This window comes from Chaetomium fimeti (assembly GCF_033439085.1).
Source record: "Chaetomium fimeti strain CBS 168.71 chromosome Unknown B0H64scaffold_3, whole genome shotgun sequence".
NCBI classification, from domain to species: Eukaryota; Fungi; Ascomycota; class Sordariomycetes; order Sordariales; family Chaetomiaceae; genus Chaetomium; species Chaetomium fimeti.
In genome coordinates this window covers 2,130,482-2,153,947 of record NW_026944331.1, presented here as the reverse complement: position 1 = coordinate 2,153,947, position 23,466 = coordinate 2,130,482, and the positions used below count along the sequence as shown (strand labels likewise).

Genomic DNA, 23,466 nt, shown 5'->3' with positions numbered 1-23,466 from the left:
TTTGTTCGTTAGCCCGTGACTTCAAGACCGGGGTCCATGCCAAAATCTCCAACTCAACGGCAAAACCGCGCCTTTTTCAACAGAAAAAAGGCCTTGACTAGAATTGTCTTCATAAAACATTCTATTTATCACAGTTTCCTCCATTTTAAACCGTTGTTGGGCTGTCAAGGTAGGGTTTTTCAACTTTTGAACCGGGACCCCTGTCAGATCGGACGCGCTAACAAACAAACCAGGGTTGAACTGTACAGAGCCAACATGCAACACAGCCACCCCGCCACTTCGCTACCAAGACTCGGGCAACCAGGCCAACACCGATTCGGGATACGATCCTCGATGTGCTCCGGGAGCATGGCCTACTAGAGCGGCTACCCCGGGAACTCCCAGAGATGTCCCTTCCCAAGGAGCAGCCGGCTCGCATGGCAACTCTAGTTGCAAGCCAACTGGCCTTCAGCCTTTCCCACATAAAAGTGCTCGAGGTCGGCGTGGGCACTGGCTTCCCGCGCAGCTTGTTGCGTTGTTGGGATGGCCTCCCCCAACAGTACCATATTAATCGCCCACCAAGCCAACGGTTCGCTTCGGGCAGCCATCGCCGCCTGCGCACCAACCACTGGGTTGAGGGTGCTGCTATTCCTCGAAGTCTGACCAGGCACCCTGTAGAAAGCCACGACAAGGCCGCGAATACTGTCAGTTGTCGTCCGGTTCGGTAGCAGACAGTATCCCATGCAGTGATCAAGAACACACGCTGCCGGAGCTGTCTCCACCAGATCGCCTTCGGCCAGGACGACAATCCGTGCCGTAAGGCGGCCATTACATTCAACGCGGTCGGGCCGTGCGGGGAAGAGGGCGTTGATGAGAACGGCAATGTTTTGTAGGTTGATGGGTTGAGTAAGGTAGGTAATCTCACATCATCCACCACGTAACGTGGATTTGGGGCCATCAACATGGTTACATTGGCTTCTCCATCGTCATCAACGGGTGGGAGAACGGGCTCGCTGCAAGTGCTTCCGGCCCTAGTAAAATCCCAGGCTTAGAAGAGACCGAGGCCAAATTGAGATAGCCGTGTGACCCATCTACCAGGTAACCGACGACGACATATTCCAAACCCACAGCCCCAGCGCCAACTTCGCCGACGCCTCTTCCTGCGGCGCACAGCAACAATCCATCTTCAACACCAACACCCAACTCATCGTCTACGAGCCCGGCGCCGGCAGCCCCCCGCTCACCCTCCAACCCGACTTCGCCTCCACTCCATCCCCGTCAACACGAGCAACTGGCCCCGCCACCCACCCCCTCTACCAACCCAATAGTCCGTCATACCCAGGTCATTGTCGCTGGGCGGCAAGACGGCGCTGGTCACGCGGCTGCGGGCCGACGGGAACCTGGTCGGTCTCGTCACCACTGGTGCCGAGTGGGCGGTCAGGTGGGCGAGCAGTAGGCACTCGGCCGCGTGCGGGGCCGACGGGTCCTTGTGCGAGTTGGGCTTTGGTGGGGATGGGAACTTTGTGCTGTACGATGCTAATCGTCCGGTGTGGGATGTCAGGACGTCAGGGGTTGGGGCGGGGTCGGTGTTTTCCGACGCCGCGCCGTGGGTGGCTGTTATGGGGCGGGATGGCGATATGGTGTGGACGATTGCGGATTTGGCATTTGGCTGGGTGAATGTCTTCACCTTGGAGGAGCTTGGTTGACATGTATTAGATCAACCTGAGGGGAGTAGTTCAGGGGTTAACAGAGCTGGTTTGGAGGATTCTGAAGTGGCACGGTTCATTAGAAGGCTGTCCATGTCCCGTTGCGCTGAGAGGCAGGTAAATCCGTACAGTCCTCGCACTACGAGGGGCACCATGATTGATGGCCGGAGGAAGTCGGGGCCGTCGGTAAAGAACCAACTACCTACATACCATGTGTTCAACCAGTTTGGTGTTGTCCCATGACCGGATGTCTCCAATGGTTTCTCACATGCATTCAATTTCTTTCTCGGCAACGCAACTCCTACGAGGGTGACATCAGCAGTTCTCATTAATTGTTACCTTTGTCACCGTGCCACTGTGCCACCTACCTACCTTAAGCAACTAATCCCACATCGATACACAATAATCACAGCAATATTGGAAGGCCCGAGGCTCAGCCGATCGTCGGCCGCGAGGTGTTGCAATATTACCACTCAATGTTGTCATTCGTCCAAGCTAAGAGCTCCCTCTGTCTCCCGCCCCGAGACGCCCCTGTTCAATTTGACAGCTCAACACCTACAACGCACGGTGTGACGTTCGTGTGACCCAAGTTTCGGTTCAGTTACCTTCCAGGTTCTAGTTTGTGGGTATGAGTAAGTCCGAGGCGACGCCATACATTGGAGGGAGAACTGTGTGTAAACCCTCCGGTTGGCTCGGGAGATAAATTACATGAAAGGGGCTCGAGTTTGACGGATGTTACCTACCCCAGGAGGTTGGTGGGGTTTGGAGACGATTGTACACGGTCCAATGTCAGAACTGAGCTTCACATGGGAGGCCATAGTTGCATACCTCGGCGGGCAAACACGGCCTGATCAGATGTTATTTGTTGGCGAGGTCGGTAAGGGGCTCTCCCCAATTTTGGATGTAACCCCCAGCCGATGCCGTGTAGCGCCGAGCCCCGTACCCTGGCTCTCCCCGCGAAGTGTGAGGTCAACGGGTGCCGAAGGAGAATGGATCGACGAAAATCCGGGGTAAAAACCTGCCTTTTCCGGACAGGTACCCCATACGGATCTCAGGCCGTGCATGAAGGGATCTGATGTGTGTCGGACCTGACCAAAAGTCCCGGCCCTCCACTCCACCATTGCAAGTTCTTGAACACCGCACGTTGATGTAGGGTAGCCCTCAGCTCCATGGGCCATGTAGCGTACTACGCCATTGGCTACAAGCATCGGCAAGACACAAAATAAGGAAACTAGAGTGAGGGGTTGGATCGGGAAAGGGTGGCGGCGAGGGTAACGAAACAGAAGGAGAAAGCATAATATCCTTGGCGTCAACTGCTGATGGCAGCATGTCATGAAGCTTAGAATAGTATAAATACTTGCCCTTTTCCTTTCCCCAGACCTCCCTTCTCCCTTCAACACACGGACAGATACACACCAACAGATACACAGCATCCTCAAGTCTATCAAACACACTTCTTTCGAACCAACAGCCATAATGCAGTTCTCCACTCTTATCATTGCTACCCTCGCCGCCGTGGTTTCCGCCAGCCCCGCCGTCAGACGCCAGGCTGAGTGCCCCCAGGTGGCGGACATCCCCGCTTGCGGTGTAAGTTTCTCTCAGCGCCGTAGGAGTTCTCATCGAGCGGAAGCCCTTTTGAAACAAGAATCACGCTAACGTGGGGAAACCATCGATCAGGCTCCCTGCATCCTCGAGGCTGCCGTAGCGGTTGGCTGTGCGGACACTGACTACCCCTGCATGTGCGGCAAGTTCGACGAACTCCAGACCAGCGCCGCCTCTTGCGTCATTGACGGCTGCGGCATTGCAGGTGCCCCGGCCGTGCTCACTGCTGCACAGGCAGTCTGCGATGCTTGCGGTTAATCTGGTCACTGCCATGCCCCGGGTTGGGCCAATGTGGTAATGCCGGATGGAAATACTACATACCTACCTAGGTAGTTACATATGCTTGTGCTATCGAAGGGGGCTCTTTGGGGATTTAGTGGGCGGAGGCCAACTGAAATAAAACACGACTGCAGTCACCCAACAGCTCTATTCCGTGACACCTCCAGGTTTTACATCCCGCTTCCCATACTTCGTGACTAAGCCCGTTGTCTCATGCATCTGTAACAGTGGAAGCTGCTGTACTCCGTAGAGAGTTTGGTTATTCAGGGGCTAAGATACGGCTGCGGTTACCAAACAAGGCCAAGCCCGGGTCTTCTTGTACGCAGTAAGTCACCTTAGCCACCCATCAAATTCCCCCACAAAAGCCGACAGTGGTTGGCAACAGTCTAAGGTCCCCTGATTCGAATCTCGATGACGGAACGAGGCCAGTGCTCATGCGAGAAAAAAAGAAGTCCCCTCGACCGGAATCGAGCCGGTGACCTTTCGGTAATCAATAAATTCCTTTACAGCCGAACGTGATAGCCAACTACACCACAAGGGGTTATTGCATGGTCGGCAGGTGGAGCAAGCCCTAGTTATCAACTCCACACAAGCCGAGAAGGTCTCTTCCGACCATGACCTGGCCAACACAGGTGGTCTCTGGGCACAACTATACCGTTTTGGACGCAACCGCAGGGTGTTGGAAGAGATGTCGTGGAGGGTTGAAATGTGTCCTGGTGTCCCGAGTCCCTTCAAGAACACAACCCCTTTTCCACGCCCCCTTTTAGCGGCCCTTCCCGCCTTCCCCATGCCTCCTTTCCACGGTGGAGCTGAGCCGCTGCCATAGTGGTACTGCTTGGGAGTGGCAGGTCATCCTGGCTTGGAACAACCCACGATGGATGCCCAGCTACACACTTCCATATGTTCGAGGGGTTTTGTCTAGGGCTTCTGTCGAGAGCCAGGTGTGTACGTGTGGACCCGCCAACCCTGGTAGCGGCGACCCAGGTATTGGTTCCCCCCTGTTCGTCACCATCTATGCCATGCCGCGGAAGATTCCTTGTTCTTCTCGTCTCGGTGTTCAGGGTTGCTCGTAGGCTGAAGCTGGTGTTGGAAGAGCCGGGCCGAAAAGGGTGGCCGTGAGGTCCTGGGGAAAACAATCTCGACGTTGGGGAGCTGGGTAATGAACGGGTTGTCGGCCGCAGTTCTCAAGCAGAGTCACGTATCGGAATCTTACCTGTTTCCACTTGGCAGGAGACTTGGAACGCATCCGAGGATGTGATGATTTGTCGCCTCCAGTTGGGTGATCCAACGCGGGCGGGGGATGACTGACGTTCCTCCGGGCATGTCGCAGGAGGGACTTCGAGCCCGGGTCCTCACCCGTCATTCCGCGAACCAGACAATGGTCTGAGATCCAAAGGCCTGTGTCTGCCGATGATCGATGATGCATCAAGTCCCCCGAAGAGCGGTACGTGAAGTAGAAGCCGTTGCCGAACTGCACAGCGACTTCTTCCCCCAATTCTCACTATCCCTGTTCCGGCTTGCCTCAGTCGCCGTGTGCGACAGGACAGGGCTCGGTTGCGCCTCCTCATCGCCCAGAAACCCCCTCGCCCGCCGCCTCGCCGCTTCCGATCCTCGCATGTCGGGGGGGACATGCATGAAGGAAATGTTGGGATCGTGCTCGACCAGGGGGATGCCGAACTTGTTCAGCAAGGTCTCGATGGGCTTCTTGAGCGAGGGGCTGCAGGCGGCTAAAATGGAGACGAACTGCTCGGTGATGGTCCATGTCGCGATCGCAATGGCCGTGGACCAGGAGTCCCCCGCCGTGTTCCATTCCGCAATGACGACCACTTTCATGACGGAGGCGAAGGTGGCGAACAAGCCGATGCTTGTCAGGCTGCAGATCAGGATGCGCTCGCGTAACGGGCGGTGCAGATTCCAGAACATGAACATGGGCGTGACGGACAAAACCAAGTCGGTTGCGATGTTTAAAGCCGAGGTGAAGTTGGAGACGGCGATGTCGGTCTCGCCACTGGGGCATCGTCTGTCAATGACACTCATGTCCCAGGCGGCATGGTAGGGTTGACATTTGACGAAGTTGTAGATGGTATTGGCGATGCCGAAGCCGAGCTGGACGGCCAGTAAGATATACAACATGACCTTGTATGACTGTTTCAGTGGGAGCCGAAGGAGCGTAAGGATAATTGATGTCTTGATCAGTGTCATGGCAATAGCCCACACCGGTATGGCGAAGTAGGCTAACTTGACTGCAAAGAGAGTTTCTTCGAAGGAGATCAGCTGTGTCTCAAAATAAAGCTCCTCTACGAGCAAGGCCCAGTCGGTGATGGCGCATAACTGGCGACGAAAGCGTCAGCGTCGAGCTTAGAAAAGGAGGGGCGGTGGTATGCCGGAAGCGGGAGGATTACCAGGCCAGCGACGATGAAGCCGTCGTCTACCCCGAACCTCCATACCGGCCAGATTCTGATGTACATCCGGTAGATAAAGGGAACGAGACACAAGACAAGCAGAGGTATGGTAGTACCGATGTGGACCCGGGAAAGGAGTGCGATGCGCTCACTGATGGGGAACATCGGAGGCGGCCCCGGCGGGGGACCCGGTGACGACTCCATCGTGGCAAGGCGAAATTAACTGTGGGCGGGTTGCCCACCGCCGTTCCGGTGGTGGCCGAAGCAGGCAGTTGAGACTCAAGTCAACATGAAACCGAGATAGCGGAGCCGGCGGAGAAAAACAAACAAAACGATGAACGGGAACGGGCCGAACAAAGGGAAAGGGAGAGGGGAGCAACAAGAAATGTGCAACCATGTCGCTGATTCCGAGAATTCCCATCTTGAGTGCTTCACGCATCTCCCCGACCTCCCCACATCCCGACCCGGAAACTGGAATGCCAATGAACCGGGGAACTCCTCGTGGTGTTTCCGTTTCAAGGCAAGCTCCGTGATTTGCACGGACGGTTCCACGCAAATCCCAGGGGCTTACCGCCTTGGCAGACTCACCCCCCGGCAGTGACAGGCCAGGAACGCTCGCCTCGCTCTCCTGATTTGACGGTCCGAGGTTAGCGTTCCTCGGCATTGACACCGGGGAAGTATCTTCCCTGTCCAGTCCCCAGTCGCCCAGCCCAAAGATATGATGACAGGTGAGACAGAACGGAGTGCCGGGACTCTTCGACCTGAGCGAGACGCAGCGGCCGTGCAGGCTACGAAAAGACCTCTCGAGGAAGCAGATCAAGATTTGTTTCCTGCGAAGAAAGCCCGACTGACGGAGGCGGACGCTCAACAAGCTGGGGTTGAGGACGAGAAAGCGAAGTCGTCTTCATCTTGGTCGTCGCTACTGTCCCCGAAGTCATCCTCTTCTTGGTCGCCGCCGTGATGGCTCTATCTGTTGCTCCAGAGGCGGACAGACGTCTGTTTGTCATGGGGGCTACTCGGGGCGAGGACTGTGGGCTGGCTGTCGATGCCACTGCGGGGGTGTTCGTGGCCCCCGCGTGTCACGGGCTCGATTTGCGGTGGCGTGACAGGCGGCGTGCCCTGGGCAATCAAGTCGGACACGGCTTCCAGGCACTGCACGGCTGTCGGCCGCTCGGCGGGCTTCTCACTCAGCATCTGGCTCAGCAGGTGCCGGTGGGTGTGTGAGGGGTCGTAGATGGCCAAGAAACCCGGTGTGGTCCGAGATGCAGAGCGCGGGGTCCGCTTCCGTTGACGAGTCGTCCTCGTTCGGGGGCTCTTCGACGTGCTCAAGGCCGACTAATCACGCGACCAGATGTCGACCGGGCTGCGATATCGGGCGTGGGCGAGCACCTCGGGAGCGCGGTAGTAAACGGTGCCGGCGCAGACCGTGGACATGGATTCCGCCGATTCTCCGGCCCAGCCAAAGTCGGCCAGCGCCACGTTGATGGGGTTGCGAAAGCCGAACAAAATGTTCAGGGGCTGACAACGGCATCGTCAGTACGGCCGGTAGAGGCATGGTCTTGTCTGCCGGGTTTTGGCTGGGATAATCATCCTGGGCATAGGGGTAACACCTTCTGACTATAGGAAAACCGATCCTCATCCCGTGCCTGGGGGCTCGGATCAAATCGTGTGGAAGTTCATGCGGCTGTAGGTTCTATTCTTACTTACCCACGTCTCAGGGCCACCGGTGTTTAGAGGGCTGCGCATTGTAGGTATTATCGTGGCGGTACCAGGTAGCTTTATACGAAAACGCTGGTGGGTTGTCAGAGCGCACCCGTGTGTATCTACCGGCGAGCGGGTTAGGTACCTGTACCTACCAACAGTATACACACCACCTCAGACATGGCTCCACCGGACTGGTGCTAGAACTGCTCACATCCCCCAACTGCTGGGAAAGTTTGTAGTGCTTGCGGCAACATGTTACCCTACCACTATCCCCCATACCGGCACGACGGTCAAGGCTGCGCTTCCGCTGCATGGAGGCATCTGTAACCAGGATGAATACGGCGGCCCTTGCATGGCTTTTGATGATGTTGTCTCCGGTCCGGCCCGATCAGAACTGCCAACCGGGGGGATGACTTTCCCATTCATGTGACCCACAGTCTCCAGTCCAAGTGGCAGCATTGTGGTGCACTGCCCGAGGCACCGTCAGCCCACGAGCGTAGTCTACCGCTTTTACAAGTGCTGGTAGGGGATTGGGTAGCTGGCGCATGACTCCGACCAGGGGAGAGATACGCGGTTGAGAGCTTGGAAAGGGGAAAGTGCTGCGCCTTCAGCTCCTCATAGGGCGGCAAGGTCCTAATAGGATCTGTAGACCTGGAAGAAACGTGTTAGCAGGTCGTGTTTTGTTGCCTTCATGAGGGAAATGGAAAAGATACGCACTTGAACTAGACGCCGCTAGAGTCGCCTATGGATTGGATCCAACCACTATCTGGATCAAAACCCTCCTCTGGTCCCTGGGAAACATTGTGGTTAGCAATCGATTTGTAGCAACACGTTGGGAATATACATACTACATTGCCGGCGATCCAAGGCATTGCAGCAACAGTATATGCCAACCCTACCCGGAGGTACTCGTAACTTACAAAACGACCATGTCAGTTCTCAAGAGTAGAGCCATTTGGTGAATAGGAAGTACTATCCAAGGTATACATTTGAGCGTAATCTACCTCAGCAGACAAAGCGAAGCACAAGATCCAGCGAAACCTGTAAACCCAGGGCAGGTTCATATCTAGAGGACTCAACTTCTGCTATACGGAGACATTGGGAAGGCTATACTTTTCGGCTAAAGCGAAGTCAGAATTGGCGTTGTTGGTAATGAGAGTCATATTGGCCAACGTGATGCTGGTCTATCCAGTAAAGGTTTTGTTGTGACAAGAACGGTATGTTGTCCATCCGTCTTATTCCGCCACCCGCCTCCCTCTACCTCAGGGTGCAACACACGAGGTACGCAGCGAATCTTCTGTGGTCTTTGGGGCTTCTCAGTACTCCCCAACCTGTTGCCTTGAGTTTCACTTCACATAGTCAAGACGTAAGGTACGGTAGTTAGGTACTTTAGCTTCAGACTTCAGTGTAATCCCTTTCAGAGACTGGGTCAGACGATTCATCACAACTCATAGTAGGGAAAAATGGGCAGATGTACAGTGCCTTACAAAAGGCTGGTGGATTGGAAAGGTCGACTTGACTACCTATCAAGAGAGTGAACTATACTGCAACCAGCTTCTGGGTTTGCGAAAAGGAGCGACTAAGTTAAACAAACAGCGACTTGACCCAATGCACTCTGCACATAACCAACCCCCAGTCCTGCTCTCGCAACTCGCGTAGCATGATGTTCCATACTGAACGCTGCCAAAGCCCTCTCAACATTCGGCGCAGTGGCAAATACCCTTCTCGCACCAAGATCTGTTACACAGCTGCGTCGCGCAGCTAATCGCACAAGCCGAGACCCACGGCAAGTTAATGTCGCATGAGCCTTGTCTTTTCTCATGTCGAGCCTCGAGCCCTTTGTGAATCACGACCTGAGCAATGTTCACGTTAACGATTCTCCTGTTTTCTTTCGTTATTTCAAGTAAAGGGACATTTTTGGACATACCTCTTGGACTTCAGCATCTCCATCTTGACCGCGATAACATTCCCAACCGCCGTTGGCGCCCGAGTTGCAAGTAATGTCGGCCGATGGCGAGTAGACTTTCTCAGCGGCAGCTGCGAGAGCCACAGAGGCAAGGACGGGGAAGAGAAGCTTCATGTTGAGCGAATTCGAAGTTGTTCTTTCGTGTATGCTTGAATGGAAATGTTTGTGATATGGATGGAAGATGTTGTGATGAAGGGGTGGTGCCTCTGAAGACTGACTGGGTGGTTGGACCAGACCGGCTTTATAGTATTCGGTCGTTGGTGATTGCACGTCCTTCGCACTGCTGCTTCCAACGCAACAGCAACCATAGGACGCAGCGGGACAACTTGCCGCAAGTCGAAAGAAAGAAGCAAAGACCCCTGTTTAGTTTAGAATCAAGGTCCGATAGTCAAGGTCCATAAGACGGATAGTTGGAGTGGCGACGACTACGAGGAACGGTCCGATTATGCATAGTAGCCAAGGCACGGATACCACATAACACTGTGGATCTTTCTTCAATTCTGTACACGTGCATCCTTCTCATTGCTATTCGGTGCTTGGGGCTGCAAGAGCTGCAAGACGCCGTGACCATTAAGGCAATAGATGTGTAACATCACAGTGCTGAACCTCAGCCGGTTTTCCGAGGCTGCGCTGAACCTCAGCCGATCTTCCGAGTTTGCCTCACGGAGGTCCCTCATCGCCATCGCCAAGGTTCATTCTTGTGGCTACCCAAGAGACAGTTCGGGTCATCATTCATACCGGGTCCCTCGCCAGTACTCCACCGTCATCGCCAAGGTTCATTTCTCGTACTATGTAGCTGTCTGTACCTGATCGCCATCGCAAAGGCTTTTTCTTGTGGCTCCCTACTCAAGGGACAGTTCGGGTCATCATTTGATAGAGGTTCCCTTACGAATACTACATCGCCATTGCCAAGGTTCTGTTGGCTTGTCCTCAGGACAGTTCGGGTCATCGTTTGTACCGATTCTTAGCAATGCAGAGGTACAGAGTTCGAGAATAGAACCTGAGCCTGTTGAAAACCTAGGACGGAGCGCACTGGTACTGTATCAAGCCGAACGGGCGATCAAGTATAAATATGGTCTGTCCTCCACGTCTAACCAGGAGTTGAGGACCAAGCACGCCAGCATCTGTTCACCATTACAACTGCGAGCCATCTTTCCAAACCATCATCTTCAACATGCATTACGCAATCCTCAAGAATGCCCTGATCCTGGGCATGGCAGCCTTTTCGAGCGCTCAGTTCATGGAGCGAGACCAATACTTCAATGAAGCCCCCAAGGCCCGCGCCCACATCGATGCCGCTCGCACCCGGCACGGCAACAACCTGTCCGATGCACAGGCGGCTGTTCTCAACCTCGCAGATGACGTGGTGAACACCTTTGCCACAAAGAGGATCCCTGAGCTTCTGACGAAGTGTGACGAGGCGTTCGGCAGCGAGGAGTGCAGACTCATTCTCGGCGATGCTTCCACCGAGTCTGCTGGTGGACTTGAGAAGCGGGCAACCTGCGGATGCTCTACGGGTGCCGATTACTGCGACGGGTCTTCGTCGTGCAACAGCAACGCCGCATGCGAATATCAAGCTCGTGAGTTCATAACTACCTAGCCGTGATATGGACTTCGTTTGTTAACGATTTACTAGGTGGATGTGGACATTTGTTTCTCATGTACTGCAATGGCGCGTGCCGTTAATGGCACAAAACACATGCCGTTGCCACGAATGGCGCAGGGATATCGGCTCATGTCCACTGGTAAGAGTCAGTATCAGGATCTCAGGTCTGAGCAGTGTTGTTGAGTGGAGCGTTTGAGTTGCGATGCTGTTGGTCCGGAAACACATGTCCCTAAGTAATAGGTACCTAGCTTATTGCAATGCGTTGTGACTCCTAGTGCCACGAGCCCATTACAGAAACAGAGCATGAGTTGCGTGGGATGTCGTGCTGACCCTGATTTCGGAAGAAAAGGCTGTCGAGCGGCATATGTCTTGGTGCAGGGACTGGTGAAGGGGGCAGTGAACGACATCACGAGGTGTCTGCCGTGAAGACTTCCGGGTATGAAGCCTGCGATATAGTAGGAGAACCCTCGTGTTGGAGCGTATGTCAAGGCCGGCAATCGTCGAGATTGCAAAGTTGGCGTCGTCCACGCGGCACTCGACGAAGCTGTCATTTGTAACTCGACTTGTCCAACTAAAATGGTTTCCCGTCCAGCCAGCAACTTGGAATAACTCCTTCGCATGCCCCCAACACCAACAACGCCAGACGAACACCCGCCCCCCCCCCCCCCCTTCCCCATTTCGTTATTCGTACTGCACTCAAAATCACTGGGTACGACCCAACGGTCGCCTCCTTCCGGGCCCCCAACATCTCCTCCCTCGCAGCCTTCTCCCTCCCCCCATTACTCAACCAGCCAAGCCAGGCTGCCCTTGTCCAAAGACCTCGCCAGCACACACCTCCCCGGCGCCCCTCCTCTGTGCAAGCCCGGGTTCATTGACAAAAGTTTCCACTGCAACCCACACTCGTCCCCCGCACACCGGCCCACGCACGCCACCCAGTTGCCGTAGCCCTTGTAGCAGCAGGCGCCAGGGCGGGGCGTGACGCCCACGCCGGCGTCGTCGTCGTCGTCGTTCCGGGGCTGCCAGGGCACGGGGCGGAAGCGCCGCAGGTGCAGCATGTTACACGGTTGCCATGACCAGGCCCGTGGGGGTGCCGCGAGTTGTGGATGGGTGTGGTTGGGTCCGACGCGGAGCAGGCGCGACCAGAGGGTTTTTGAGGGTGTGGTGCGAGGTGAGGTCCGCGATGAAGTGCTGCGTGGAGGAGGTGTCTTTTGGGCAGGGTTGGTAGGTAAGTGGCTGGCTGGGCTGGAACAGGGGAAAGTAAGGGGAGGTAGTTCTCGGATTGGAGGAGCGGGAGGGCAGAGGGAAGGGTGGGTAGTGGACGGGGGAGAGCTCAGCAGCAGCGGCATAGCTCACCCCGATAACCCATCGGCGGGTGAGTCGAAGTCATGCGCGCGAGAGTGCGCGAGCTCAATATTCCCGCCCGACAAGGACTGCCTGAACTGAAGCCCGTAAAGAAGACGAGGTATCGGAAAGCTGTCGCCATGTCTACCTCCATGGGAGCTCAGACTAACGCTTTGTTGACACTACATGTACTTAGGTAGCTGATCAAATACACAGTCAGTCTCGTGGCGGTCACGTCAGCAATTTCCCGGAACAGGATGTCATTGGCAAGGGAAGGGTATCGCCGCCGTGGCTATGACTCAGCGCAACTCCATGCTGGGTAATTGTTAGAACTGCCCCGTCCTGCCCTCCTCGTCGTCTCGGAGGAGCATAAAAGTTCGGTGTGGTCATGATAGCTTCATCGTTCAATTACCCCTGAACTGCGGTACATACACGATACGCACCTACTGAGACTGAGAGTACCACCGCCATGTATTTTCGAAGCGCCCACGTTGAGACTGACATCCCGGCACTGCGTGGTTTCATCCGCGAGAATCCGTTGGGAATCCTCATCACGACATTACCTTCGCCCAACTACCCCACGCTGCAATGCACCCACATTCCGTGGCTGCTCGATATGGCCGATGAAGACAGCCAGACGGAGCTCGGCACGCTACGGGGCCATCTAGCCAAGCAGAATCCGCACTCCAAAGCCATGCAAGAGGCCGTCGAACGTGCCTCGGACACGTCTACGAATGGCAGACTCGAACAAGAGGTGCTAGTGGTCTTTACTGGTCCCGTGCAGTCCTATGTCACAACCAAGTTCTACACGGAAACCAAGCCAACGACCGGCAAGGTGGCGCCGACGTGGAACTACTCTGCCGTACAGGTCTACGGGCGCGCGACAATCTTCTTCGACACGAAGGCGGATTCAACCGCCGCCTTTCTTAACAAGCAGCTTGTCGACTTGTCTGAGCATACCGAGCGTAACATCATGGGCTACACCGGCGTCGACGGTCGGCCAGCACCGTGGGAGGTTACGGATGCGCCCAGCTCTTTCATCAACATTCTCAAAAAGAGCATCACCGGTGTCGAGATCACCATCGACCGCCTCGAGGGAAAGCATAAGATGAGCCAGGAGTTGAGCGTTGGGGACCGCGAGGGTGTCATTGAAGGCTTCGAGGCTCTTGGGACCGACGATGGCCTTCGAATGGCCAATGTTGTTCGGGAGAGGGGCGCCATGAAAGACGCACAGCGAGCAGAGGAGAAGCGTCTTAGGCAAAAGGAGTGAAGGGAAATGGGGGGGTAAGGCGGGCCGCTCCCGACCCCTAAACAATACCACGTCTCGCGAGGGTGGTTTAAGAACAAAAGAATTAAGAGGGCATTGACCGTTAGGTGGTAGATAGATGAATGCAGCATTCCTCTCCCCGCCGTCTTCAACCTCGAAATCCTCAACGTTCCAGAATAGCCTTCTCGACTACGACGGAACTTGAAGTTTGGAACTTGTTTCTCATTCCCCGCTTTCCAGGCACTCAGCCACAGGCACGGAACCACTTGCAGAACCAAGGTTTTGCCAGACAACGCGTTCCCAGACCCTGGTCGTTGGATAGGTACCGACGCTTCTGTGTGGCGATACGCCGAGCGACAGTGTTCGGCGTCTTGGCAAAGTTGTTGGTTCATCGTTGCAATGGCTAACCAGTACCTCCGAGCCAAGGCAGTATCCGAGTTGGTCTCCGCGCCCCCTCTTCATTGCACTGCTACTGTAAACGTCCGGTCGTTATCCCTCTCACATCGTCTTACCGCCACACATACAACTCAAGCTTTCACGGACGACATGGTCAACCAAAAGAACGACGACAACGTTCCCCCGGCACCCCCGACCGCCGTTTGCACCCCTCTCGAGCGCCGGCTGACATCCTGGTGCTGCTTCTTCTTCGTCCTGGTGTGCAACGCCCTGCTCCGCCTCTTTCTCTGGCCATACCTCACGGGCAGTCGGTACATGGTCTTCATCGTCGTCGGCACGCGGATCCCCGTGGGCCTGTCGTGGCTGCGGCTCCATGAATATCTGACCGGAGAAAAGGAGATGAATCCTTGGGTTGGATTGGTTATCGGCCACCTGCCCATACTGCTAGTTGATCTTGGGTTGGGGAGTTGCTATGTGAGTTGCACCGTCAAGCCGTGGGCGAGGGGGTTTTGCAGGTATGGATGAGGGAGATGGGTTCGGGGGTTTGCAGAATGGGTGTGGTGGGATATGTTGTTGATGAGGCAAGTTGTAAGGGTTTCTGTGGCAACGATAGGAGAAAGGGATGAAAAGTGGAAAATGTGCATTCCCGACCCACCGTAGCAATGTCGAAAGAGCTGGTAATACCTTGGGAAGTTGGGAAGCTTGGAACTCAACTTTACATCTTGGTCAAGCCGTCTAGAGTAGGGGTATAAACGTTAGTTGGCTCGGGAGATGATTGTAACGTATTTGTGGATCCAACTTGGAGCGACAAGACGATTGTGATCACGCCGTAGTATTCTATCACAGTAAGGTAGATGAGAAACAGGGTTGGAAACCGGAACAAAAAGCAGCCAAGCGGGTACGATTCCTTAAATACACGGGATGACGCAAATTGCTGCTAAGTCAGCAATTTGGGCTAAAAAGCGGGTTAATAACGCTCAGGTTCAGAATCATGGTTTCACCCCCACAACAGCAGGAACAACTTCTATTCTTCGTCATACTAAGTATTTTATATTCACCAGTTCTAGGCCCTTTTGGACAGATACGGACATTTTATATGCAGACTCTCACCAGCCAGTCAAGATGCCCAGTTCACTCACAATCCAATTAACCAACCAAACAAACTCGCATAATGTCTACGCATTCATCACCGGGTTGGCCATCCAGCACAACATGGCCCGCGTGTTCCTCAAGCCGGACGGCAGGGATCTCTACTATCCCGAGTCACCGCCGCCGGGACAGATCCTACAACCGCTCACCCAAGACTGCGCTATCCTGCTTGGGTCTCCAGGAAACACAGTCACGGTGACCATCCCACAGATGGCCGGTGGCCGCATCTGGTTCAGCGCCGAGAAACGGCTCACCTTCCTACGCAACCCAGGCGGACCCGGTGGTGGTGCGGCACTCGTCGAGCCGTCAGTCCTCAACCCCAGCGACCCCAACGCCGACATCGACTTTTCATTTTGCGAGTTCACCCTCAACAACGACCAGCTATTCGCCAACATCAGCTACGTCGACTTCGTGCCTTGCTTGCCCGTTGCACTGACGCTGCAAATCAAGGGTGGCGCCGTGCAGCACGTCAGTGGGATGGCGCTAGACGGCCTGGAGAGAGTGTGTGCCGGGCTGAAAGAGCAGACCGCCAGGGATGGCCGGCCATGGGACAAGCTCGTCGTGACGCCTCAGGGGCAGGACAGGCCGTTGCGGGTATTGAGCCCAACGCACGGCAATGCCGTAGGCGCGAGTTTCGACGGGTACTTTGAACCGTTAGTCGAAGCAGCATGGAAGAAGTACTCCGCCTCTCAGCAACCACCACCACCACAACCATCACAACAACAACAACAACATCCAGAGGCACCCAAAGAACACCTCCACAGCAGGCTACGCCTCTCCCTCTTCCGGCGCAAGCCCGTCCCCAACCCCCCACCACAACCAACGCCCCCCCAACCCCAACAACAACAACCCCCCCAAACCCAAAACACCCTCTACATCAACACCCAATCCGCCCCCGGCATCCTCACCGGCCAGGTCCCCCCAGCTTCCGCCTCCCTCCTCATCGGGCCCGAACCCTTCGCCCGGCCCAGCACAGCCGACATCCTCAGCTGCAACAGCGGCCCCTTCACCACCGGCCCCTCCCCCATCCGCAACGCCATCATCCCACGACTCGCCGCCGCCTTCCAGCGCGGCTGCATCTGCGCGACGGCCGAGCACCCGTCGGCGCCGGAGTACTTTTATGCCATGACCGGCCCGGCGAACCACTACGCGCGCGTGGTGCATGGGTGCAACCTGGATGGGAAGGGGTATGCCTTTGCGTATGATGATGTGCAGCCGGATGGGGGGAGGGATGAGAGTGGGAAGGTGGAGGCGGGGGAGCCGGAGGTGTTGGTTGTGGCGGTGGGGGGGGGAGGAGCGTATGTGCGGTGAGTTGGATGGGATGGCGTGGGTTGGTGGGTTGGGTGCCGAGGTTGAGCGGGTGGGTGTGGGTGTGGTCAAGTGGAGGTGCTGGTTTGGTTTGTTTATTCGGGCCGTAAGGGGGGAAGGGGCGGCGCGTGTGTCGGTGACTGCGTGTTGTAGATGCCTCGGCTCGGCGGGGTTGGTGCGGTTGAGGGTTGGTTTGTTTGGTCAGATAGTAAGGGGGGGGAAGGGGGTAAGATTGCGGGATCTCGTATGAGATCCAACCGAGATCTTTCGGGTGCAATCTCAAGAATGCCTACAGGTTTGGTAGACTAGAGAGGGTTATGCAGGGGGGGTTCCGTCCCCGACAAATCGATACCAGCCATCACGAGAACTCACCTTCCCGCAGCCGAGGTTCGACCAAAAGGAGGCATAAATTGCGCCCCCAACAGGTGTCATGCATATATTCGAGTAACACAACGGGAGAGGCTCGGTGGTTCTCCTGCACATCAACAACAACATCATGATCCTATAGTATAGGCTTATTCTCAAACCGGGGGAACCATGCCCTCCGTTGCGGCTGGTTAGCGCCTGGGCAGCACCTGAACCGTCGGATGGGCAGTTATGGCGTTTAGAGGGGTTTCAGCCTCTTCTCCCAAAATAGCACGCACCGCCTCGAGGGGGGCATGGAAGATGTGAGTATCCGGTCTCACAGTGGCTTGCAGTGTCTCTCAGGTATTCGTACGAGGGGACTGCTTGGCAGATGTCAGCAACGGTTTGCAACAGTCTCAAACACTCGTCGAGTCGGCCACTTCTTGAGTCCCTCGTCTCGTGGCGAATGTGGTCTGAGACATGTTTTGTCCAATCACCCACGGCGGTAACTAACCATCATGCCACAACGCGGCGGAACCTAACGCCGATACCGCCAGATTGGGGTCCAACATCAAATATTGGCCGCCAAGCTGCCTCGGCTGCAACCCATTCAGAGGACGGGAGCGCCCCTAAGGCATTCAGCCTTCAGCTCAGTAGTGCTTACTTTCCCATTTTCTCGTGCCAACGTTTCCCCGGATCTGTTCACGAGCTACTGCGGCTCCTGTCCAACGGTTTCTAGACCTCCTGCTTACATATCGACCATCTCAAGCCGCTGCCTCTCCGCAGTGGCGCTGGCCGGTACCACCGTTGGGTTACAGTGCCTACTCCAAACGACGACCATGACACGGCCGCGGCGTAACTCAGCTTGACGACGACGGGGTGTTGTTGCCGTAATCATGCTGCAATCCCCAGTGTTTGGGCGTCCATGGCTGAGCAAGTAAGGCTTTTGGTAGCTTCGATGAAGGACTGTCCGAGCTGATGGCCTCTCCCTGCATTCCTCCGCAAGAATGTATCGACAGCCGATCACGCTGGGCAAGGAATGAATATTTAAAGGGCTGGCCCCCCCCCGAGTTGAAGCAGAATATTCACCAGCATCGACATCCACAGCAGCACAACAGCCAGCACAACCTCACAAACCAAACACGAGTCCCAACCACCAACAAGTGAAATCCCCCCATCCGAGCCCCTCTCTCTCCCAACCCCTCACTAACACACCCTCGCAGAACCAAAACCCCCCAAACCACCACCACCATGAAGGCCAGCCTCTTCCTCTTCGCGCTCCCCCTCGCCTCGGCCTGGAAGCTGGAGCTGTGGGCCAAGGGCGGGCGCAAGACGACCATGAGCGGCCGCCTGGACAGCGGCTGCAACGACATCTCCTTCACGCCCGTGCTCAACGTCAACAAGGCCCGCTTCTCGCCCAAGACCGACCTCCTCCCCGACCCCAAGACCTTCGACCTGTACGTCAACAAGGGCTGCAAGGGCCTGAGCTACCGCAACGGCAAGGGCACCCACAAGCTGCCCGCCCGCAAGATCCGCAGCTACAAGGTCTACTAAATCAGGGGCCGGTGGCGGGCTGACGCGCCCTGCCTGGGTGTGATGGGGTGATGGGGAGTTGAGGGGATGGGGAGGGGTTGCGGAAGGGGTGTGGTGGTTGCAGGGGATTGGATTGGGGTTGGATTGGGCTTCGGTTTTGGTTTGATTTGGGGTTCAGTTCTTGATTCGGTGTTCGGCCTGCCTCCTGAGCTGTACGCTACGCTCTTTCAATTTCCTCTGGCCTGTATATGTCCTCTTTTTGAATGGAATTGGTTTGTGCTGGACTTTATCTGTCCTCATGCCTACATCGTTTCTGAGTGATGCCTGCTTGAGAATGTCTGCTAGGGGCTGCTTTTTGACTCGCAGACAGCACACCTAAAAACGGTGGCAGGGGTAGATCTCCCAATGTGACTAGGTATCTAAGTCGACTTCTAATCCCTGCTGTGAAGGCGGTGGTAGCAACTATTATGTCACTTGCTACACAAGAAAACTGAGACTCGGCGGAATTTGACATTGTGTTAGTCTGATCTAACACTAAGCTAACATCACCAATTACCGGGGCTTAACACCGTAGAGCAACAACGTGCATGAGCTATATACCGAGCCGTCTTCATTTTAGCCGACCCCTAAGCCGGGTCTGGACACGCGGCGACCGTGGGCGGTTCATGGATATGGCGGCAACCCTGGTGCCACAAAGGAAAGGCTGGACCAGCGACTGCTGGAGGCGGCTTTGGCACTGCGGCGGGAGCTAGTCGAAGAGGCCGCCGCCTGCGGCCGATGACTGCTCGACAGTGTCCTCTGCTTTCGGCGGGTGCTCTTGGGGGCGGGAGTCGAACCTCCAGCGCCAGGGACCGGGTGAATAAGGGCGCCGGGGCGTAGGGGGTGAGGGCGGGGGTACCGCCTCAAGCGCGTCAACCTCGGAGGGAGTGAGCTCGAAGGTGGCGAGGTCTTCGAGGCCGGAAAGTTCTTCGGGTTCGGGGGTAGGGCTCTCGTGCCGCCACTTCCAGCCGATCAGGATTTTGCCCTCCTTACCCCCGCGCGGGTCTTTCCACTCTTCTTGCCAGTCGCCCCTCTCCTTCCAAAGTTCTTTGACATCCCCAAATGCGGAATTCCGGTGAAGCAAACGTATCTTCTCGGGCAGACGTCTGTGCCTCTGCACCTCCTCGCTGACTTCGACCGCAAACCTGAACCAAGGTCGGGATATAATAAACGACTCCGCCTGCGAAGCCGAAGCGTCACCCTCAAGCCCGGGATGCGGAAGAACGGGGGCATGCTCGCTCCGGCGCTGGCCCTGGCGTGATCGAAGGGCTCGCACGGAGGGATGCCGAGAGTTCAGTGACATCGCCCCGAGGCCGTTACGCCATTCGGCGGCGGCCTCGCCATGCTGCCATGGCCACTTCCATGTGTAGGTGTCGTCGTTGGGCTGTGGATTGGTTGTCCTATTGGGGATGCCCCATTTGGGATTCCAAACTCCAAGCTTTTGCCAGCGCCGCCTGATGTTCCGGCGTGCGATGATGTTGACGCGCTCCCGGCCAGCGCGCCCTTTGGCTGCCAGGCCATATTGGACAAGATATTCTCTGGTGTCGGTGCTAGCCTTGGTTCGGGCCCACCTCGCTACACGCTCTACCTCGGGCTCCAGCTCCATATCATAGCGCACTCCGGGGCTATACCATAGTGACTGACCCTCCAAGAACGATGCTGCTTCGTCGGTTTGATCACTGTTGAGAGGCTCATCGAGGTGGCGTTGCACCTCATCCAATAGATCGCCGCCAACGCGGTCTGATGCCGGGTAACGCATGACATCGTCCTCATCCTCGTCCTCATCCTCGTCCTCATCCTCGTCCTCGGTCGACGAAACGTATGGTGGGGGCTCGTCTCGACCGAATCGCGCGAGGGCTCTGTCGCGCAGAGAGGGATTTTGGGCCAGGCGCTCGAGAGCTGGCAGGGCTTCGTTGCGCAGCTCATTGGCGATCAGCATATTTTCGAATAAAAGAGGTGGCATGGTTTTGTGTTTTGTGTAAGGCTATCAACGTTGTGCGATGGCTTTGGCGGGCTGTGATAATGGTTGTGATAATTCGAGAATAGGTACCTTATGAAAGAGAGCTCGGTTTGAGAGTTGGCGGGATATTAATATTGACTTATTTCTAGGCGCTAATATTCACCGTGACTCAAGCCCTAAGTCCGACACTCTCTTTGATCCGGTCTGGTGAGCGACGAACAATGACTGGAGGTCAGATCCCACGTTGCCTCAGTCTCTAGCCGTGCCCTTCATTTCCAGATTAGACCAGAACAGCGAGAGTGTCTTGATATAACTATATTTTTAGTTGCGCCACGCCAATAGCTACCTCTCGGCTGGTTTTCCGGTGGTATTAGTCCGCCGACGCCAGCAACTGTTCCTTGTTGTCCTCCACATACTTCCGTAGATCAGTAAGCTTCACCCCCCGCCGGTAGTTCAGCGTCCTCTCCATCTCCCAAGACACCCCAACCCCCGCCCCAAACACATTCTGATACTTCAACATCAAGTCCTCCGGCTCCTGCTCAAGCCTCTCCCTCAGAAAGTCCCGATCCCACAGCTCCCGCTTAAACCCACCACCAAACCCCGCCTCCACAATATCCGCCACCTCACCATACGACACCGTATCCCCAGCCACATACACCACCCTATTCTCCGTCTCCCCCGGTTCAAACACCACCTCCGCCACCGCACGCCCAATCCCCTCCACATCCGTGACCGTCACCCTATTCCCCCACGCCCCCAACCCCCTCACAACCCTCCCCTTCAAATCCACCACCCCAAACCCCCTCAAAAACAAAAACTCATAAACAGCCCCGTCGACACCACCGTCCACCCCGTTCCCTCCTGCCCCCTCAACAGCGCCCTCACAGCCAACATCTCGCCAAACAGCGCCCCATGCCCACTCCCCTCCACACCACCCCCCTCCCCCGCCCCAAACACAGCATAATCCACCCCAAACTGCCACGGCAAGAACCGGCGCACGCCGCCTAACACCGCCGCTTCCGCCACCCGCAAGAGCACGCCCGGCGCCGCGCCGTACCCGCCCGCTTGGATCACCACGTCGTATTTGCTGAAGGTGGCGGCCAGCTCGGGGACGGGGGTGGTGGCGAAGTCGCCTGCTTCGAGGGTGATGCCGCGGGTGGTGAGGGCGGTGAGGGAGGCGAGGGTGGTTGGGTCGGTGGAGGCGAGGGTGGAGGGGCGGCGGAGGAGGGCGAGTTTGGCGGGGGTGGAATTGGGTTTGGGGTGGGTGTAGGCCGGGTGGGTGGTTAGAGCGGCGAGGATGGCGGTGCCGAGTTCGCCGGCGCCGATTATTAGGATGGAAGTGGGGGGTGTCATGGTTGGGGTTGTTGTTGGGGTTGGGGCTGGTCGGTCTGCTGTTTGTATCTATGTATGTATGTACCCCCTTTGTCGAGGAGGAGGACTGCTGGAGACGTGCGTTGGGGGGGGGGGTGTGTGGAAGGTTGAGTGTGTTTTTGTTGACCTGCCCGGGAAAAAGAGGACTAGGAGTGGGTGACTTCGCAGCTTTATATATTTTCCCATTAGCACCGTGAGACCGTGGGGAGCAGGTCAGGGGTGCCAATGGAGTCTTGAGTGCAGTCTCAAGTTCTCGGCATGCTGACAAATTCATCAAGACATGTGCTGCCAGAACAAACTGAGGCACTTATTCTCATGGTGTTAGTGGGGGCCATGACATCAAACCCTGTCAGAGTCTTGTTACTTGCTCGGTTTTTATTTACTATCTCCGGTTGACTTGATGGTGCTCTTCGTTTTCCCGTTTTACTTGGGATGTATTTACCCCGCCCGCCGTTAGTTCCCGGCCGATGCTTGGCCCTACCTATCGAGATGGAGCTATAATCAAATTCGATCCCAGATGGTGGTAAGACAAGGGTGAGATGCTAGGTCTCCTAGTCGTAGAAGTTCCTCGTTGGCATGACGTATGAGGGTTTAGGTACCGGGAAAGAAAACAGCTTGATTCTCTCCATATTTGCTCTTTCATGACCGATTCCAGTGAAACCACATAGCCTTTTCTGTGCCAAAGTCCGCATATCATAACCCATCGTATCAGAGCCCTTTCCCCCAACACCAGGTCGATAATCGTGATCGCATTTCAGCCTCCCGCCTTCACCTCAATATCCCAACCACCATCCAAGCCACCGCAACCGCCGGCACAACGTCCCCCCTTGACACTGCCCACCCAACCGACGCACCCGAGCTTTCAGTTGAAGCAGAACCCGCCTGGGACACCGACGTCGGGACTTCCGTCGAAGTCGCCGTTGGCCCCGCCGAGGTTGCCGTGGGGCTGGTGCCGGAACAGTACCCGGCGGCCCCGGCCTTGACGTATTTCCTGAACCTGTCCGGGGGCGTCCGTCCGTCGAGGCAGGCGTGGTACTGGCAGTCGCCCGAGATGGTGTCGAAGAAGGCCGACTGGCAGGTCGGGTCGTTGTCGCAGAATGTTACGCACTCTTCGTACTCGGTGAAACGGGGGTACGCGGACACGGTGCCGGCTAGGGCGAGGACGGCGAGGAGGAGGGGCTTCATTGCGGTTGTGGTTTTGTGAGTGGACGGGGATGGGGGGTGTGATGGAAGAAGGGACCTTGCATTTCCGATCGTTTCCAAGGAGGGCTGTCACCCTTTTGAAGTCCTCGTGGCCACGGAACTAAGCGGTTCCCGGCCCTGGATCAATTTCGCTAGGCTTTTCCTGCTTTGGGCTAAGCTTTCTTCCACCGCCTTAGCTATCGGAGCTGAATCGGGGGTTCCATGAATATCGTCGGGTGGGTTCGGCGACAAGCTGACAGGCTTAAGGTGCGGAACTTGTGTAAATTGGCAGACTGGGTTAATTCCGCCGACAGTTGCGACGCTGCTCATC

The 23,466-nt window shown here is 56.2% G+C and overlaps 12 protein-coding genes and 1 non-coding gene across 13 annotated transcripts; 7 read left to right on the top strand and 6 right to left on the bottom strand.

Annotated features, from left to right (window-relative positions):
- Positions 1–941: 941 nt before the first annotated feature.
- On the top strand, positions 942–1,891 carry B0H64DRAFT_473398 (uncharacterized protein; the record flags this gene model as incomplete). Its single annotated transcript, XM_062807993.1, has 3 exons — positions 942–1,013; positions 1,078–1,256; positions 1,322–1,891. The coding sequence occupies 3 exons, from the start codon at positions 942–944 to the stop codon at positions 1,683–1,685; spliced, it is 615 nt and encodes a 204-aa protein (XP_062660775.1). The 3' UTR covers positions 1,686–1,891.
- A 1,153-nt stretch (positions 1,892–3,044) lies between these two features.
- Positions 3,045–3,722, top strand: B0H64DRAFT_391715 (uncharacterized protein). Its single transcript, XM_062803493.1, has 2 exons — positions 3,045–3,272; positions 3,363–3,722. The coding sequence occupies exons 1-2, from the start codon at positions 3,162–3,164 to the stop codon at positions 3,543–3,545; spliced, it is 294 nt and encodes a 97-aa protein (XP_062660774.1). The 5' UTR covers positions 3,045–3,161; the 3' UTR covers positions 3,546–3,722.
- Positions 3,723–4,018: 296 nt separating this feature from the next.
- Positions 4,019–4,107, bottom strand: B0H64DRAFT_t50. Its single transcript has one exon. It is a non-coding gene; the product is annotated as a tRNA-Tyr (tRNA).
- A 566-nt stretch (positions 4,108–4,673) lies between these two features.
- Positions 4,674–6,463, bottom strand: B0H64DRAFT_121625 (uncharacterized protein). Its single transcript, XM_062797962.1, has 2 exons — positions 5,969–6,463; positions 4,674–5,897 (listed from the first exon to the last, which is right to left on the bottom strand). Exons 1-2 carry the CDS (start codon positions 6,170–6,172, stop codon positions 4,992–4,994), a joined length of 1,110 nt encoding a protein of 369 aa, XP_062660773.1. The 5' UTR covers positions 6,173–6,463; the 3' UTR covers positions 4,674–4,991.
- A 2,780-nt stretch (positions 6,464–9,243) lies between these two features.
- On the bottom strand, positions 9,244–10,096 carry B0H64DRAFT_121603 (uncharacterized protein). The gene is made up of 2 exons (XM_062797961.1): positions 9,600–10,096; positions 9,244–9,525 (listed from the first exon to the last, which is right to left on the bottom strand). The coding sequence occupies exons 1-2, from the start codon at positions 9,750–9,752 to the stop codon at positions 9,367–9,369; spliced, it is 312 nt and encodes a 103-aa protein (XP_062660772.1). The 5' UTR covers positions 9,753–10,096; the 3' UTR covers positions 9,244–9,366.
- A 360-nt stretch (positions 10,097–10,456) lies between these two features.
- On the top strand, positions 10,457–11,515 carry B0H64DRAFT_473394 (uncharacterized protein). The gene is made up of 2 exons (XM_062807992.1): positions 10,457–11,218; positions 11,275–11,515. The coding sequence occupies exons 1-2, from the start codon at positions 10,813–10,815 to the stop codon at positions 11,322–11,324; spliced, it is 456 nt and encodes a 151-aa protein (XP_062660771.1). The 5' UTR covers positions 10,457–10,812; the 3' UTR covers positions 11,325–11,515.
- A 1,433-nt stretch (positions 11,516–12,948) lies between these two features.
- B0H64DRAFT_121531 (putative FMN-binding domain-containing protein) lies at positions 12,949–14,053 on the top strand. The gene has a single exon (XM_062797959.1). The coding sequence runs from the start codon at positions 13,055–13,057 to the stop codon at positions 13,853–13,855; it is 801 nt and encodes a 266-aa protein (XP_062660770.1). The 5' UTR covers positions 12,949–13,054; the 3' UTR covers positions 13,856–14,053.
- Positions 14,054–15,022, top strand: B0H64DRAFT_121534 (uncharacterized protein). The gene is made up of 2 exons (XM_062797960.1): positions 14,054–14,734; positions 14,830–15,022. The coding sequence occupies exons 1-2, from the start codon at positions 14,252–14,254 to the stop codon at positions 14,872–14,874; spliced, it is 528 nt and encodes a 175-aa protein (XP_062660769.1). The 5' UTR covers positions 14,054–14,251; the 3' UTR covers positions 14,875–15,022.
- Positions 15,023–15,370: 348 nt separating this feature from the next.
- Positions 15,371–16,708, top strand: B0H64DRAFT_321113 (glycoside hydrolase family 64 protein; the record flags this gene model as incomplete). Its single annotated transcript, XM_062800492.1, has 1 exon — positions 15,371–16,708. One exon carries the CDS (start codon positions 15,371–15,373, stop codon positions 16,706–16,708), a length of 1,338 nt encoding a protein of 445 aa, XP_062660768.1.
- An 824-nt stretch (positions 16,709–17,532) lies between these two features.
- Positions 17,533–18,673, top strand: B0H64DRAFT_391701 (uncharacterized protein). Its single transcript, XM_062803492.1, has 3 exons — positions 17,533–17,987; positions 18,158–18,213; positions 18,274–18,673. The coding sequence occupies exons 1-3, from the start codon at positions 17,976–17,978 to the stop codon at positions 18,602–18,604; spliced, it is 399 nt and encodes a 132-aa protein (XP_062660767.1). The 5' UTR covers positions 17,533–17,975; the 3' UTR covers positions 18,605–18,673.
- Positions 18,674–19,331: 658 nt separating this feature from the next.
- B0H64DRAFT_457278 (uncharacterized protein) lies at positions 19,332–20,585 on the bottom strand (the record flags this gene model as incomplete). The annotated part of the gene is made up of 1 exon (XM_062807370.1): positions 19,332–20,585. One exon carries the CDS (start codon positions 20,583–20,585, stop codon positions 19,332–19,334), a length of 1,254 nt encoding a protein of 417 aa, XP_062660766.1.
- A 367-nt stretch (positions 20,586–20,952) lies between these two features.
- Positions 20,953–21,935, bottom strand: B0H64DRAFT_440724 (uncharacterized protein; the record flags this gene model as incomplete). The annotated part of the gene is made up of 2 exons (XM_062806501.1): positions 20,953–21,443; positions 21,503–21,935. 2 exons carry the CDS (start codon positions 21,933–21,935, stop codon positions 20,953–20,955), a joined length of 924 nt encoding a protein of 307 aa, XP_062660765.1.
- A 539-nt stretch (positions 21,936–22,474) lies between these two features.
- On the bottom strand, positions 22,475–23,440 carry B0H64DRAFT_121518 (uncharacterized protein). The gene has a single exon (XM_062797958.1). It carries the CDS (start codon positions 23,136–23,138, stop codon positions 22,722–22,724), a length of 417 nt encoding a protein of 138 aa, XP_062660764.1. The 5' UTR covers positions 23,139–23,440; the 3' UTR covers positions 22,475–22,721.
- Between the last annotated feature and the right edge of the window lie 26 nt (positions 23,441–23,466).

Coding starts and splice junctions, on each gene's coding strand:
- B0H64DRAFT_391715 (XM_062803493.1), top strand. CDS start 3,162: ATGCAGTTCTCCACTCTTATCATTGCTACCCTCGCCGCCGTGGTTTCC. Junction 3,273..3,362: donor CGGACATCCCCGCTTGCGGT/GTAAGTTTCTCT, acceptor ACCATCGATCAG/GCTCCCTGCATCCTCGAGGC.
- B0H64DRAFT_121625 (XM_062797962.1), bottom strand. CDS start 6,172: ATGGAGTCGTCACCGGGTCCCCCGCCGGGGCCGCCTCCGATGTTCCCC. Junction 5,898..5,968: donor GCTTCATCGTCGCTGGCCTG/GTAATCCTCCCG, acceptor TTTCGTCGCCAG/TTATGCGCCATCACCGACTG.
- B0H64DRAFT_121603 (XM_062797961.1), bottom strand. CDS start 9,752: ATGAAGCTTCTCTTCCCCGTCCTTGCCTCTGTGGCTCTCGCAGCTGCC. Junction 9,526..9,599: donor GAGATGCTGAAGTCCAAGAG/GTATGTCCAAAA, acceptor AACATTGCTCAG/GTCGTGATTCACAAAGGGCT.
- B0H64DRAFT_473394 (XM_062807992.1), top strand. CDS start 10,813: ATGCATTACGCAATCCTCAAGAATGCCCTGATCCTGGGCATGGCAGCC. Junction 11,219..11,274: donor CGCATGCGAATATCAAGCTC/GTGAGTTCATAA, acceptor ACGATTTACTAG/GTGGATGTGGACATTTGTTT.
- B0H64DRAFT_121531 (XM_062797959.1), top strand. CDS start 13,055: ATGTATTTTCGAAGCGCCCACGTTGAGACTGACATCCCGGCACTGCGT.
- B0H64DRAFT_121534 (XM_062797960.1), top strand. CDS start 14,252: ATGGCTAACCAGTACCTCCGAGCCAAGGCAGTATCCGAGTTGGTCTCC. Junction 14,735..14,829: donor GTTGCTATGTGAGTTGCACC/GTCAAGCCGTGG, acceptor GTTGTTGATGAG/GCAAGTTGTAAGGGTTTCTG.
- B0H64DRAFT_391701 (XM_062803492.1), top strand. Junction 18,214..18,273: donor CGAGTCCCAACCACCAACAA/GTGAAATCCCCC, acceptor ACACCCTCGCAG/AACCAAAACCCCCCAAACCA.
- B0H64DRAFT_121518 (XM_062797958.1), bottom strand. CDS start 23,138: ATGAAGCCCCTCCTCCTCGCCGTCCTCGCCCTAGCCGGCACCGTGTCC.